This window comes from Vitis vinifera, chromosome 4 (genome assembly GCF_030704535.1).
Source record: "Vitis vinifera cultivar Pinot Noir 40024 chromosome 4, ASM3070453v1".
Classification (NCBI taxonomy): domain Eukaryota; kingdom Viridiplantae; phylum Streptophyta; class Magnoliopsida; order Vitales; family Vitaceae; genus Vitis; species Vitis vinifera.
In genome coordinates, this window is record NC_081808.1 from 18,591,852 (window position 1) to 18,607,589 (window position 15,738).

The 15,738-nt window shown below is 34.6% G+C and overlaps 2 protein-coding genes across 4 annotated transcripts; both read left to right on the forward strand.

Moving 5' to 3' along the window:
• The first annotated feature begins 899 nt into the window (after nt 1–899).
• LOC100261565 (thioredoxin F-type, chloroplastic) lies at nt 900–5,526 on the forward strand. The gene is made up of 3 exons (XM_002276985.4): nt 900–1,312; nt 4,970–5,069; nt 5,150–5,526. The coding sequence occupies exons 1-3, from the start codon at nt 1,029–1,031 to the stop codon at nt 5,282–5,284; spliced, it is 519 nt and encodes a 172-aa protein (XP_002277021.3). The 5' UTR covers nt 900–1,028; the 3' UTR covers nt 5,285–5,526.
• A 603-nt stretch (nt 5,527–6,129) lies between these two features.
• On the forward strand, nt 6,130–11,827 carry LOC100240980 (uncharacterized). Of its 3 annotated transcripts, none has more exons than XR_785689.3 (3): nt 6,130–8,214; nt 8,479–8,540; nt 11,514–11,827. XR_785689.3 is itself a non-coding variant. In XM_002270399.4 (2 exons), exon 1 carries the CDS (start codon nt 6,266–6,268, stop codon nt 8,177–8,179), a length of 1,914 nt encoding a protein of 637 aa, XP_002270435.1. In that variant the 5' UTR covers nt 6,130–6,265; the 3' UTR covers nt 8,180–8,214; nt 11,514–11,827. The 3 variants fall into 3 exon arrangements, 1 of the variants encoding a protein (XP_002270435.1); XR_785690.3 differs by having other exon boundaries at nt 8,479–8,518; XM_002270399.4 differs by lacking the exon at nt 8,479–8,540.
• The last annotated feature ends 3,911 nt before the right edge of the window (nt 11,828–15,738 follow it).

A 15,738-nucleotide genomic window follows, 5' to 3' on the forward strand; every position in this document is an offset into this window, starting at 1 on the left:
AAAAATTTTAAAAGCAAATTTAAAAAAAAAAAAAAAAAAAAAAGGAGGCTAAACGGGGCGGGGCGGGGCGGGTTTGGGAATTTCCCATACCCGCCCCGCCCCGCCCCGCCCCGTTTAATTTTTTAAACGGGACGGGGATGAGAATTCTTTTTAATAAACGGGGCGGGGTTGGGATGGGGGCGACCCGTCCCGAACCCGCCCCGTTGCCATTCCTAAACGCCATCATAGATAGTTTCATCTCTCAATCATCCATACCATTGGCCAAATCAGGATAAAAACTTGGGAAAACAAACATGACTTCCATCTCTTTGTCTCTGTTTCTTATAAGAAAAAAAATACGTGAAAGTTATTCAATATTTTATGGAGAAAAGACAAATATATACACCATCCATTTCATCTAAAGAACAATTAGCAGCTCTTTTTGTTAAAGGTGTCACAAGCTCTATGTTTGAAAGTATCACTAGCAAGTTAGGTTTAATAAACATCTTTGAACTAACTTGAGGGAGAATGTTGGAATATTGCAACTTGATTTAGGGAATTATACAACTTGATTTAAGATATTATTTTTTGAATATGGCACACCTTTATATCTTGATTCAATTTTTTTATACCATCATGCAACAATAAATTTTATCTTGAATCAATACTATAAAGTTTTAAAATAATAATCATCATATTATTTATTTATTTTTATTTTTTATTTTTATTTTTATTATTATTATTATTAAATAGAAGGTTGGGTCCACAGTATTCCAAAAATTTTACGGGCGTCCATAGCCTCCCACTTGGACATTGCTCGCATATCTTCCACACATTTTCAAACGAAAATGACCAAAACACCCCCGCATTTCGAAAAATATCCCAAAATATTCCATTATCTGAATGGTAATCCCGTCCTTTCATACCCCAAATTATATGAAGCCCACTTTCTCTCTTCTACCTTTAAAGTCGGTTCCCTTTGAACTCTCCACCACTCTACACTTCGATCCTCGCCAATTCCTTCAAAAGAATCCCTACGGTTCGGTACAATGGCTCTCCGCCTCTCCCTCTCTCCTCCTCCTATTCGCTCCTCCGCCTCCCCATCGTGGGCCGCGCCGCACTCGATCGCGATCTCCTGCTCCTCTTCGTCGTCGGTTGGGGTGTCTGTCCCGACGCAGGAGAAGAGGAGGGCTAGGGTTGTGGTGCGGTCGTCGAGCATCGACACTGCCGAGGCGGTCGTGGGACAGGTGACCGAGGTGAATAAGGACACATTCTGGCCTATAGTCAAGGCCGCCGGGGACAAGGCCGTCGTTCTCGATATGTACACTCAGTGGTATGTGTGTGTGATGAATCCTTTTTTGCTTTGAAAATGTGGAGTGGAAGTGTGAATTGAAGTTGTTCTGGAAGTGATTTTTTCTGATTTGGTGTTTTCTGTTGACTTGGATTCCGAAAATTTTGGGAACTGTTTAGTAGCTTTTCTGCTTTCAAAAATAGAAAATGTTTCTTTTCTATTTTATTTTATTTTTAAATTCAGAAGCGTACATATTTTGGAAGTTTTTTTTTAAATTTTTTTATTTTGTTTTGGATTCGGAAAACTTGCCTTCTCAGTGATATAGTACAGAATGGAGGTCAAATTTCCGATTCGATTTGCGTTAAGGTAGTGTTTTTGGGAAAATTTAATTACAAAGTAGTAATTTCTTTACTGGGTTGAGTTAATTGAATGCAGAATGCAAATAGTGGTTAGGTTTCTGTTTGAAGGTGTAGTTTCTGGTGGAATTCAATACTTTGTGATTGATTAGATACTAAAATGGAAACAATTTTATTTGGTGTTGATTGTTAAAACTACATGAATACCGTGTAGACTGTAGAGTGAAGCATATTTGATTGTGGATCAAGAAACCCATGGTTAATTTTGAGGAATGGGCACAATCTCGGTTCCCATTATCCCTTGTCTTGCTTTAGGGTATTTCATCCTTGCAGGGTACTTCTCTTGATATATTTTGCCTTCAGGACGTCTATCTCACTCTTTCACAGTGCCTAGCTCTAAGACTAGGGGAAGAAGGCATAGAAGGGTATGATCCACTCATTGATTGTTGGGCAGAAATGATTCTATCATTTCTGTATCTGCAATTCAATATACATGAGATATATACCACACATATATGCTTCCCTTCTTCTCATCTTTCTCATACAATTTGTGAATACTCCTGTTGTCAACTCCTACAGCTTGCTAGCATATCGCATATCGGACATGAAAGAATCAAACCTCTCCATAAGCGTACGGATGGTAAGGTAACAAGTAAACCAATTACTATCGAAATTATGACCAAAATGGGAAGCCTTAGGTGAAAAACCATAATACGCCCTGAGGAATTCCTACCAGCAGACTTCCCTGTAGGTGCTCCATTTTATTTTCCCATTGAGGCCGAACCTAAACCTGTGCTCAAGAGATAGCTGTCCATACGCTAATAAGGGAGGTGATCCAGCCGCACCTTCCAGTACGGATACCTTTTTACGACTTCACTCTAGTCACTAGCCCTGCCTTCGGCATCCCCCTCCTTGCGGTTAAGGTAACGACTTTGGGCATGGCCAGCTCCCATTGTGTGACGGGCGGTGTGTACAAGGCCCTTGAGGATTTGTTCTATGTTAGGATTTTTAGGATTGAATTTTGGTTTGCCTGGCTTTTGAGGAATGAGCTTTGTTTTAGCTTCTTTGATTTTGTGTATGAAGAATGAGTGCTCTTAACCTGTTTGTGGAGTTGATTCCAAGTTCTCTGAGCCCAATTCTATTAGCATTTTGGTTGATCATGGGTACCATTCATTATCATCCCTTGAATTGGTGGGTTTAGTCATGACCTATGCTTGATTACTATTCGTTTTATTATTATTTTATTCACTTCACCAGTCTAGGTTGGGTTTAGAATCCTGGTTTTTGATTGGGTGAAGAAGACTTGACCTTTTATCAATACCAATGGACTACCTCACGTTTAATTATTATTATTTTATTTTATATTCTGTTTACTTATATTTTTCTTGATTTTCTTACTAAAGTAGTGAATTTATTTCAAAATCTTATTAGAAACACAATAGGGGTATACAATCTTCGTTGTATTTGGTATATAGATGGAAGACCAAACTTGTAAACATTATATGACATTTACTTATCTTCTGGGAAACAATTAGTTGTGGTCCCACTTTCACTGGCAGTGTATGTTGTAGTATCTGTGTCCCAAAATGTTAGTTGTCACAAGTGGACTAATATGTGGTGGCCAGCAAGTTTTGGGGATATTTTTGATACCGCATTTGTCTTATTTTTGTCTTGAAAGTCTTTGGACTCCATAGGATCTTGGAGAATTTAAAGGAGAGTAGTACAGAAAGAAAATATGGGGGAAAACAGAGGAAAGACAAAGTGAAGGAAAACAGAATAAGTTTAAATTCAATACATGTTTTCTCACATGTTGCTTTAAATTTATTTTTATCCTTTCATCTTCTATATAAATATTGAAAATGCTTTAACTTTTTAAGAAAATTTCATTATATTTGATTTTTCTTAATATTTTTCACGGTAAGCCAAATATAGAATTTGAGATTCCTTCCTTAGTACTTTCGTGGTCCACATGGAGCCTTAAAATATTAAAATTATGAATTGTGATGATCTTTCTTCTCCTTATCAAAATTTGGAGAAACCTTGTGGTTTGCAACTCCATTTTGTTGGTTTTGTAGTACCTGCCTCTAGGCTTCATAGATTAGAGATTATTTTACATCAATTGTACTCAACTGGTGACTGGTTAACAAATTGTTTCATGTTGTTAGTTTTTGGACTCTTATCACTATATGCTCTGTACTTCTTTCCCTTGAGTTTTTATACTAATTTACTTATTCACCATCCTAAGGCTCCTAAGAGTTGACTTGTGCTGTTTCATTCTCCTGGAAATTTGGCGTCCTCTTAGTAATCTATGTAGTTGTTGGGTTCAGTCTTACCATTTTCAGTTTCACACACATAAGAAGTGGTTTGTTATGTTTATGGAAATGTCACTGAGATGGAATGACATCTGAAGTACTGATGCCCATTGAATCGTGTTTTGGCGTCCTAATTCTGGTCCCCATAATTGAAGGTTGAAAATAATGACTGAAGTGTCTGTTTCCCCCACAGTCAAGATTCAGATAGCTAGTTGTGTTTTCCAACTTCTTTCAACTTTTTGTACGTATATTCTTCCCAGATTTGTAAGTATTTAATCATTGTGATGGTTTGAATGGATGTGTAGGCAAATGCATCAGAGACTGGACCACTCTTTGAGTGAGATATATCTCATATGCAGAAAAATAAATCATCTGTATTTTTTCTGGAACTAAATTGAGTTAGATTTCACCCAATATACTAGGGCATAATTCCTATCTTGATAGGATTTAAAATTCATTGGGGTTCATTAAGTGCCATTTGAATTTACAGCACTATGATCCAACAATCTAGCTACCTTGGATCATTTGCTGGCCAACACCATAGGAAATAGATTATATGTCAACTTTTTTATTGGGTATAAATTTCTGTTTGTAGGGATGGTAACCGTGAACATTCCAGATGGGTAGGAATAGAAATTTCTGACACTTTAGCTTTGTAGTCTTTTAAAGCTATGTAGGCTTTGGTCAATATCGAACAATATCAACATGGAAGGAATATGACACTCATGGTAAAACTGTTTAGGTGCATAAAAAAATTGATCAAATAGAATGATTTCTTCTATGTGAATGCTGTTGGATCTGTTGATTTTGATAGCGAATGGTGAACTCATCCTCAATCTGGACAAATGGAGATAGTACATGATTTTGTTGACAAGCTCAATTAAAACAAACTTTAGACTTCATATTTACTAGTGGAAATGAGTCATATACCCAAGAACTGCCAATGCGACTTGTAATGCAACTCATCTGTTGATCCAATTTTTTTTGGTACATTATTTACCTGATGTCATATTGTTGCTTAAATTCTTCAGGTGTGGTCCCTGCAAAGTGATGGCTCCAAAATTCCAAGAATTGTCTGGGAAGTATCTTGACGTTGTCTTTCTAAAGCTGGACTGCAACCAAGACAACAAGGTCTGTAATCTTTTACCTGATCCCAATTCCCTGATACAAATGCACGAGCTCACACTGATTCATCTGAGAACTGTTGGCAGACTTTGGCAAAGGAGCTGGGAATCAGGGTGGTTCCTACCTTCAAGATCCTGAAGGACAGCAAGATCGTAAAGGAAGTTACAGGGGCCAAATTAGACGATTTGGTTGTCGCCATAGAGACTGTTAGATCAAGTTAGAGAGCTCAATTCTATCTTGTTACTCCTGTAAAGATCCATGAAAATGTAAGAGCTAATATCCCACTCAAAATAATTGATTTGTACTTAGACGTAACGTATACTCGTGATGTTCTGGGCAGTTGAACTTGAAAAAGGGAAAAGGGTAGAAATGCTGATAAACAATGCTGGAAACACAGCAGAACCCTAAATCTGCTTCTTGTTGTAAGAATTCATCTTGTTGAAAAAGATTTCCTGGTTCAACATCTTCCTTGAGATATTTTTTCTTTTTTTGTTTCTTCTTCAATTTGTGATTTTATTAGAAATCTTCCTAGGATATTCTACAATAGCGAGAGGTACCCTGTCTAGTTGCGATATTCACATATTAGTCACGACATTTACATCTTAGTCGCTTTTTTCATATCTCGGATTTTGATTTTTATTATTACGGTTTTTAGATAACATCTTTTAGTTGTTCTTAATTATTTTAGGAATTATTTATTGTGTTTTCAAAAATTAATTTTTGAGAATAATTCGTAAAGCAATGGTCACTTATGAACACAATCCATTTTGAAATTCAATGTGAAAAATTATTTTCAATCATGGCCATAATTATTTAAACAGTTTTCTGAAGTAATATTTTTCTAAAAATGCTCAATTTTTCAAAATAATTTTTAAAACAATTTTAACAAATAAATTTTAGTGGACAATTAATTTCGAATGAAACAAATTTTAAATTAAATTTATTTTTTGATTAATTAATAAATATAAACTTTGTTTTTAATTTTCAACATTAATTAAATTTTTCCAAAATTTCATGATTATTATAATATTTGATAAACTCATAAATGTATAAAATTAAGCGACTCTAAGTGCGAAATTTGTTGGCCTGAGCCCAAAAGTAATGGGCCGCCAATGGGCCCAAATCAAATCCCTCTTAACAGACTAGTCTAAAAAATCTCCAGAAACCCTAACCTAGAAAACCAGTTGAACTGAGCCGGCGAAATGGGCGCGAACCTTTTCGCCGACGTGGACGACGACCAAAACGACATTGATACGAAGATCGAAATCGACGAAGAGTTCGCTCGCCGGTACGAGCACAACAAGCGCCGAGAAGATCTGCACAAGCTGGAGGAGCTGAAAAAGAAAGGCCTCGCCGGCATCGGTGACTCCGACGATGATGAGTCGGAGTCCGAATCATCTTCGGACGCCGACGACGATGAGTCGGACGGTGATGAAGAGGATTTGCAGTTTTTTGATGCGTTGATCAAGGTGAAGAAGCAGGATCCGAGTCTGAAGCAAAAGGATACGAGATTGTTCGAAGTGAAGGATTCGGATGAAACTAAAGCTGTAAAGGGTGAGAAATCGAAGAAAGCTATGTATTTGAAGGATGTGGTGGCGAAGCAGTTGATAGAGGAGGGAGCTGACTACGACGATGAGGAAGAGACTGAGAAACCGAAGCCAAAGAGCTATGCTGAAGAGCAGGAGGAATTGAGAAGGGCGTTTTTAGACGCTGCCGAGGAGGTGATGGAAGACGACGGTGGGGAGTTGCTGTCTATGAAGGAGAACGCGACAGAGAAGGATGAGAGTGGTGATGGTGAGATGCAGAAGAAGTTGGATGAGTATTTTGGGGAAGATGGCAAATTGGATGAGAATTCCATGTTTTTGAAGGAGTATTTCTTGAATAAAATGTGGATTGGCGATGGAGACACTGGGGGTGGCGCGGGGGATGAGGAGGCGGAGGGGGTGTCGGAGGATGAGGAGGAGATAGAGAGGCAAGAGGAGTATGAGAAGAAGTATAATTTTCGGTATGAGGAGAATGTGGGTGATAGGGTGTTGGGGCATGCTCGGTTTGTGGAAGGGTCAGTGAGGAAGAAGAGTAATGCAAGGAAGGCGCAAAGGGAGAGCAAGAAAGAGAGGATGGCGAGGGCAGAGGAGGAGAGGAAGGAGGAGTTGAAGAGGTTAAAGAATTTGAAGAAGAGGGAGATTCTGGAGAAGATGAATAAGATAAAGGAAATTGCAGGTATTGGAGAAAATGGGGTTCTACCTGTGAACGAGGATGATTTAGAAGGTGAGTTTGATCCAGAGGAGTATGATAGGAAGATGAAGGAGGCATTTGACGAAGATTACTACAATGCCGATGATGCAGACCCTGGGTTTGGTAGTGATAGTGATGAGGATGATGGTGGACTTGAGAAACCCGATTTTGACAAAGAAGATGAGTTGCTTAGACTTCCGAAAAATTGGGATGTGTGTGAGTCTGGTGACGGGTTTTTAGCTGCAAGGGAAAAAATTTTGAAACAAAAGAAGGATGTTGAAAGTGATAGTGATAGTGAGAAAGAAGAGATAGAACCTGAAGAAGGTGGGAAGCGGAAGAGGAAGCATAGGGAGAAGGATGAGCTTTCCAAAGAGTGGAAGAAAATGTATTTGGAAGAAACCTCTAAGTTGGAGTATGAGGATACAATTGGAGACCTGAAGACCCGGTTCAAGTACACTACTGTAAATCCTAAAAGATTTGGTTTGAGTGCTGAGGAGATTCTAATGATGGATGACACGGATTTGAATCAGTATGTTTCTTTGAAGAAGCTTGCTCCTTATAGGGAGAAGGAATGGAAGGTGCCTAATAAGAAGAGGTATGAACAGAAAACGAGGAACAAATCACTCCTTGAAGAAGCAAAATTGAATCGGAAGAAGAATGCTGGAAGGAAGAAGTGGAAAGGTGATCAGAAGAGATCAGCTTTGGCAAAGGATGCCAAGCAAGATGAGAGTGCACAGGTGGAAGCATCAAATGGTGACATGGGCAATGTATCCCATGCAAGCAGGAGAAGACGCCGTCAAGCAGAACTTAAGTTATCACACTCAAGGCTCATGGCATATGGGAAGATCCCTACTAAACCTAAGAGTAAAGCAAAGCACTGAACCTCAAGGATAATTACAAAGAGGCCATAGAGATGGTAATTCCACAAATGGACTTAAAATTCTCATTTGAAGATTCATTTTTTCTTTCTTGTGACTTGATTCTTTTGAGGCAGATTTCCATTTACATGTCAACTTGTGGTATGAAATATAAGGAAAGTAAGTCCATCCTGAAGCATTAGAACTTTCATGGAAGAATAGTTTGTTCAACTGGTTATGATTTTTCATTTTATGTTTGATTTACTAGTTCCTAAGCTTAATATCTGCCTTTGACCCATATGATTCTATTTGTCAATACACAGGATACTGTTAGGAGTGAATTATTCAGATGAGCCTTGAGCAGTAAGCACCGGATAATTTTCTAGTTTGTCTACTCTTTTAGGCCTTAGTGCTTTTCTGTTTGCACTCTTATTTTGACTTTGCTTGCATTCACCTTTAAGTTGTTCAATTCCCGTTCATCAGAAAAAGTAAGATATTCCTTGATATGACCTTTGGTTAGCTCTATGATTGTTGGTGCTCCAGGGTATTGTTTCTTTTATTTGGGTTTTCCAATTCTCATCGCATTAGGCTCTATCTCAGCTTCAGGGGTCTAAGCTTGTAACTTCTAAGTTTTGTTTTCAGAGAGGCTATGTGTCACTTAGTTTCCTAGTTAGAGTCTACGTATGTAATGAGATTGTTTGAGCTTTTAGAGGAGTAAAAATATGTTATTTCAAAAGAAATTGGGTTGATGTCCTAAGTCAATTATGACTGTACTCTTCTTTTGAGGCTTGCTGAATGTGATCAAATTTAGACCAGAAACACAGAATTCTTGAGCGCTAATAACATTTAGGGGTTGATTAGATTGAGATTATCAGCATCCACCTTTTTTGTGTACTTATTTTGGGTTTTGGGAGGTAGGGTGGGGGGTTTAGGCAGCATGGAGGGTTATTGTTGATTGTTGGGGGTGGGTTTCAAATTCCACCTCCTTAGGTTGAAACTTTTCATTTATAGGAATTTCAAAGTTTTGTCAACTTTACTTTCACTGGAGAAAATAGTGATCCTTTGTGAAAAAGTTTTGTAAAACATGAACTTACAACATGTTTTTTTTTTTTTGATAAGTATGAACTTACAACATGTTACCCTGTCTACATTACAGGCAAGAATGTGAAGAGCTTACAATTTTAGGAAGTTGGTAGTTGAACATGGTATTAGAACTATATTAATTGGAGGTCTTGGGTTCAAGGCTCTCCTACTGTGTCCCCATCTATTTAACTACTGTTATTACTAATTTGTCTCTTTAGGTGCAATTTGACAAGTATAAGGCCTAGTACTTCCTTCAATTTTTAGGAAAGTTGGTGACTGTGTCCCCGTCTATTTAACTACTGGTATTACTCAATAAGCATGATATGGACACATGGATGCAATAAATTATAAAAATATAGGATATTGATATGGTGGAAATGCAGCATTAAGAAAATGTAATATTTTATATCATAGTTGTTTCAGAAAGCATAATTTTTGGATTGAATTATCTCAAACCTATGGCAAAATAATTGGTAATTTTGAAGATCAAAACCCTTATTTATGCATTTTATTTTCTATAAATGGCCCATCCATTATTTTTGAAGGGAACAAAAAATCTAAATGATTTGTATTTGGTTAAGGAGTCTTATTTTTGAATTTGTTCTGGAATGTATACTGTGTCCTAAAGGGATTAGGTCATGGATGTATGCCAGGTATCTCAGAAGCAGGTTTGATTTTTCTTCCTGTTTTATTTGGATTTAGGTTGTATAAGATGCATATCCTAAAGGTATTAGGTCATGGGTGTACTCTAGGTGTCTTGTTTGACACAGACAGCAATCCTTTTTTAAAGTATCTATGCTGCACAGGCCCCAAGTTCATAGGCATCGGGCTCATTTTTTATAGGAAATTGAGGATTTTATCAAAAAAGACCTTTGTTTTAGATTGTTGCAAATCCATAATAACATAGTACGATCTTGGTAAAGTACTGGCTGGTTCAAAAAATCAGGGTGGTTTGTTTTTCCTTTGAGAATCGTAGTGCAGTTTTTGAGGGGTAGAGTTAGAACATTAAGAGATCAAAAGGTTTTTCTCTTGTTTAATAAGATCATGAGGTGATGCTGAGTTAGGTTTGCAGACTGGCTCAACCAATCTAAAACTTTTGTTTTTTTAATTTCGAACTGAGCTTGACAAGTCCTAGATTGGTTTGTCTCGACCCATCTAACACTGGTCAAGCTCAGTTCGGAATCTTTAGCTTTACATATGTTCATGCATGGTGCCCTGGGTAGTTGGTCTGTGTCGCCTATTACTTGCTTTAGCCGTTAGTTTATTATGGATTCCTTTTGTTACTTTTTATTACTGTTTTCCTTGATGTGTCTTGGTTCCGTGGATTGATCAACCATTTTGTTCATAGAGCATTTGCCAGTTTATGGCACTTATGTTTTACATTGGAAAAGAGGCGTATATTAGAAAAGGAGTCAAAACACAAGGAGTCCAAAACAATAGGAAAGAGACAATGAAGGAAAAGTGAAACTCTTGAGAAAATGTCTGTATGCTTATAATATGAACAAGTCATTAGCTTTGTGTGTTTATAGGATGCAATTTGTATTGAATACACATTTAAAGGGCTGGCTTTAAGGAAAAAAGTTTAAATATTTGTCCCTGTAGTTGAATTAAGAATAATTAAGATTTAGGCCTTATCAATTTGGTCCACAAATTCATTTGAGAAAGTCCTCAAGTTCTAGATCCATGACTGAGTTTACAAAGCATATCTAGGGGTCTGTTTGGAAACTATTATTAAAAACAAAGCAATGAATTTTTATTTTTTCTCCCTGTATACTTAGAGGGCACCGGTTTTTGGTGTTTCCTCTTTTCGTTTAATATACTTCTTTTACTTATCAAAAAAAAATAAATTATTTTTTCTAATTGAAAATAGTTTTCTAATTTAAAAAAACAAGTTAGCATGTTTTACCTAACATTTTTTCAAGAATTTGTTTTGAAAATAGGTGTTTTCTGGGTTTTTTTTTTTTTTTTTTTTAAGAATATTTTAAGAAACAATGGGAAATGTTACATTGCATATAAGTGCTTGGTAGACTAAACCTAGATTGGGTTTTCAAATAAAATTTTATTCTTAAAAACAATTTTTTAAAACCTTTAAGAACTGCTTTAGTTTGGGAATTGTTTTAAAAAATATTATCATACTGATCCTAATATTTTGTACAAGCCTGTATGGGCATGAACAGGGTTCCATGTCTATTTTGATCAAAGTTCTTTTGCTCCTGTTGGCTCATTTGGCCATTGATACTGATATAACATGGGTAGTTTGGCTTTGAATGTGCAGACCCGCTCACTGAGGAGGAATTCCGAGCTTGTTGCCGAAGAAGAGGCTTAAAGCTTGGAAGTTGAAAGAAGTCAAGTGTCCATGATGGAAGAAACAAACCTCTATTACTTGACCTTCTTTTCTTTCTTCCATTGATTGAACTTCAAATTTTGTTGTAATTTTCTGTATGTCTCTCTTAACTTAGTGATGAGGTCTATATTTTGATGGGTTTTTGTTTGTAGATTGATCCTTACGCCCTCTAATCCTCAAATCGGATGATGTTATGGATTGAAGATAATGATCTAAAGGAATGATGGATGGAGTTTGAATGCGAATAGGGGTATATACTAATATACTTAACCAAATCATTTACATTTTAATTTTAGATGTTGGGTTTGCTAATGTACTTTTTTGGTATCTATTGAAAAGGTTTTGGTACGGTCAATGGTTTAGATCTTACTATAAATATTTAACGGTTTGGATATTTTGTTCTATAAGTACTAGTGCGGTATCTTAACATTTTTCTTATATGTGTGATGGCAAATTGAGTTATATGTTGGGCAACTTGTGTTTTATAAAAACGATTTTTGAAAATAGTTATCAATTGTTTTTCAAAACAAAAATTTTATCAAATTATCAAAGAGAACATTTGGTTTTGGCTTCTACTCAAAGTTGAAAAGCTATCTCAAATGTGAACAAATTGATGTTATTCAACAAAGATCAGCTTCCACATTCATGTGGGTCAAATATTAAAACCTTTGGTATTTATACCAAGAAAATTATTATAAAAAAGGGGGAGAAAGAAAAAAATTAATGGAAGTTTTTGGGTCATTTTTAGGTGTTGAAATGTTGCCCATTTTAAAACATTAATATTATTTCTTGAAAAATAAGAGAAAAGAGTTGTTGAGTTGTTGATCAACAAAAATGTCTTACACTATTTGGTAGAGTTTGTTTAGATTCTCATTGACTTTATATAGATATAAGAGGACTTGTCATGAAAATGATCCCTAAAATTGAGGGGAATCTATAAAAGAAAATGATAATTAACTTGTCTTTTGACAACATTTTTTAAATTAGTTTAAATATTTCTTAAAATAATTTTTAGGATCAAATTTTATTTATAAACTCAGATATGAAAAATAGTTTTCTTGACTTATTTCCCATGAAGATATTATGCACTTATTTATATTGTAGAAGTTTTTAAAACATTTTTTTAATATTTTTAATTATTTTTCAAAACACTATAAAAACTATCTTAAAAGGATTCAAATTTGTTTTAGAAAATAATTTATTTTTAGAACAAATTTTCAAAAAAAATAAAAATCATTACCAATAATGAATTTTGTTAGACATGGTTTTTAAGTTTAAAACTAATTTCAATTTTTAAAAATATTTTGAAAAATAAATGCTTGATAGACTTCTAAAATTCTCAAAATTAAATATATTTTCCTTGAAATGACACATTTCATTCTATTTCAAAGAACATTCTTTGGTTGTTCCAATGAATTGTGGATGGTTGATATTCTATTAAGATAACAATTTTAGACTCTTTTAAAATGTAATTTTCAACCCTAATATTATCAATGTTAAAAAGAATTATTTTCTCTTAAACTCATAAAAAATAATGATCAAATGACAAAATCCATGAAGGAATAATAACATTACTTGTAGGGTACACTCCTATTCCGTTGATGCTTTTAAGTTAAAGTTCATATAATTTATATCAACATATTCTTTTTGCAAGATAAAATTAGCTCGATGATTAATGATTAGTGCAAAATTGCTCATTATCATCACACTTAAATTATGTAAGCTCATGGCATTGAAGGCACAATAGCACTAAATTTATCATGTTTTTGCAATATAAGGTGTCTTGATCATTTTGTATAGGTTTTGCAAGAAAACATAGCAAAAGGTGACTTAGACGAAGCACTTTAGAAGGGTTAGTAACCATAGAAGGAAGATAACTCAATGCCTCCTAATAATTCCCCTTAGAAAAAACAAAAAACAAAAAAAAGTCATCTTGCTACGCTTAGCCTAGCAAGCTCAATGGTCGCCAGATTGAGAGCTTAGTAGCTAGGACATTCCTCTTTGCAATTTTAAGCTTTTTCAATACTTTTTCAAGCCCAAACAGTCCCGCAACCTCCCCAAATTCCTCTTTCTTTATTTCTCACTCTCCATCTCTTCTCCTTAGCGAAGACTTGAACTTCAAATCACCAAATCTCACTCACTTCTTGTCATATTCACCTTTCATCTCTCATTCCTCTTCAAGCAAAGCTTGCTAGGACCATTGTCAATGCCTCGAGAAATGATGCAAACTTGTCATCAAATGGCATGCATGCCAATTGACAATCTTAGGAAGTCACCTCAAATTGTAAGTTGTTCAAGGAAGAGACATTCCATTTGCTTCTGAGTTGACAACTCTTCAACATCACTTCACCTTTTATAAATAACCAACTATGAAGGAAATAGAGGAGATAAGCATGGAGTAGAGCAATGTAGGAGTAGGAAAATGTGAGAAATATTGGTAGATATTTTGACATAAGATGTCAGTGAGATGAAAATTGATCAAAACTCATAAAAATGTTTAAAAAAATTCTAAATAAATGACATAAAAAGTAACAATGGAAATTTTGAGGTTATTTTATTAAAGAAATTGATATATCTGTGATATAATTTGTGACATCTAATAATAATATTCAAAATTTAAAAGTACATTTTATAAAAATTTATCTAATTTGAATATATTCAATAACATAAAAGAAATGATGATACATGTATAATTATTTTTTATTTTAAAATGTTTGATAATTTTATTTTATATTTAATTATTATATAAAATACACAAATATTCATTTCAAACTAATTCTATTGGATGGTTTGTCATTAAAAAAATTTTATTGACGATGAAAAATTCTCATCGATAAACTTTTGCCAACATACCTTTCCTCAACTATCATGCATTGGGATTATTTATTGGTAAATGTTTATTCTGATAGTACATATCAAATGGGAAAAGTAAAATTTCTTGTAACGCATGTGCGTTACTTAGCATAGCAAGTTAAGGATCATAAAAAGACTAACTTAGCAACATTAAACCACAAATTGACTTAGCAACGTCAAGCCACAAGCTGACTTAACAACTTCATGTGAATTGAGTTGTCTAAGTACCCGCTTGTAAACTTAGGAAACACCTTAGTCTAAGTATCGCATATGAGCTTATAAAGCACGTAATTTCGTTTAACCTATTCGAAGTAACATCATTTCTTAGGTTTCAAAGAATATCTTGGTTATTCCTAATTGAACATCGTTGTTTATTAAAAGGTGATCTTTAACCGTAATCCAATGCACATTTTCTACATACATTTAAACTATGATTCCCTTAACCTAATTGGAACAACATCATTTGTCAAGTTTCAAAGAATATCATCTTTAACCGTAATCTAATACATGTCTTTTCTATCTATATCTCAATTATGATTCGTTTAATCTATTTTGGTGACATCATTTATTAAGTTTCAGATAATATCTTGATTGTTACTAATTGAACACCGATGTTTATTAAAAGCTGGTTTTTAACCGTAAGCAAAACTTTTCTACCAACGTCTTAACTATGATTCCCATAACCTCATCAAAGTAACATCATTTGTTAGTTATGATGAATACCATTTACTAAAATGACATCTTTAACCATGATAATGCATGCCTTTTCTATCTATATTTTAACTAAGTGCATTTGAAGTAATGATTTGTTAGTTATGATGAATACCATTATATTTTATCCCCGTTATTTGTAAGATTTCAAAGAATATTTTTGGTTATTTCCAATAAAATATTATTAATTGTTATACTAAAATAATGATTTTTAATGACGTTTAACCAAAATCTAATATATGTTTTCTTTTTATAGATATATCTCAAGTATGATTCTCGTGAACTAATTTAAACATGTTATTCGAGTTTCATAGACAATTTCAAAATTCTTTTAACATGTGATTTTAATTATGATGTCATTGTATCATGTAATTAATGTTTTTTACTTGTTGCAAACCATGTTTAAAAAAAAATAAAGTCCTAAGCTTTCACATAATAAAATTAAGAAAAGTAAAAATTAAATTAAATTCTTTCCATTTTTTCCTACTTACTTAAAAAAGGAAAAACGAAAAGAAAAGAAAGAAAACAAACTTGTGCCTTCCAATATCCAAAAAACCTAAAATGGAGAGGGCAGGTGTCAGCAAGTCAGAGC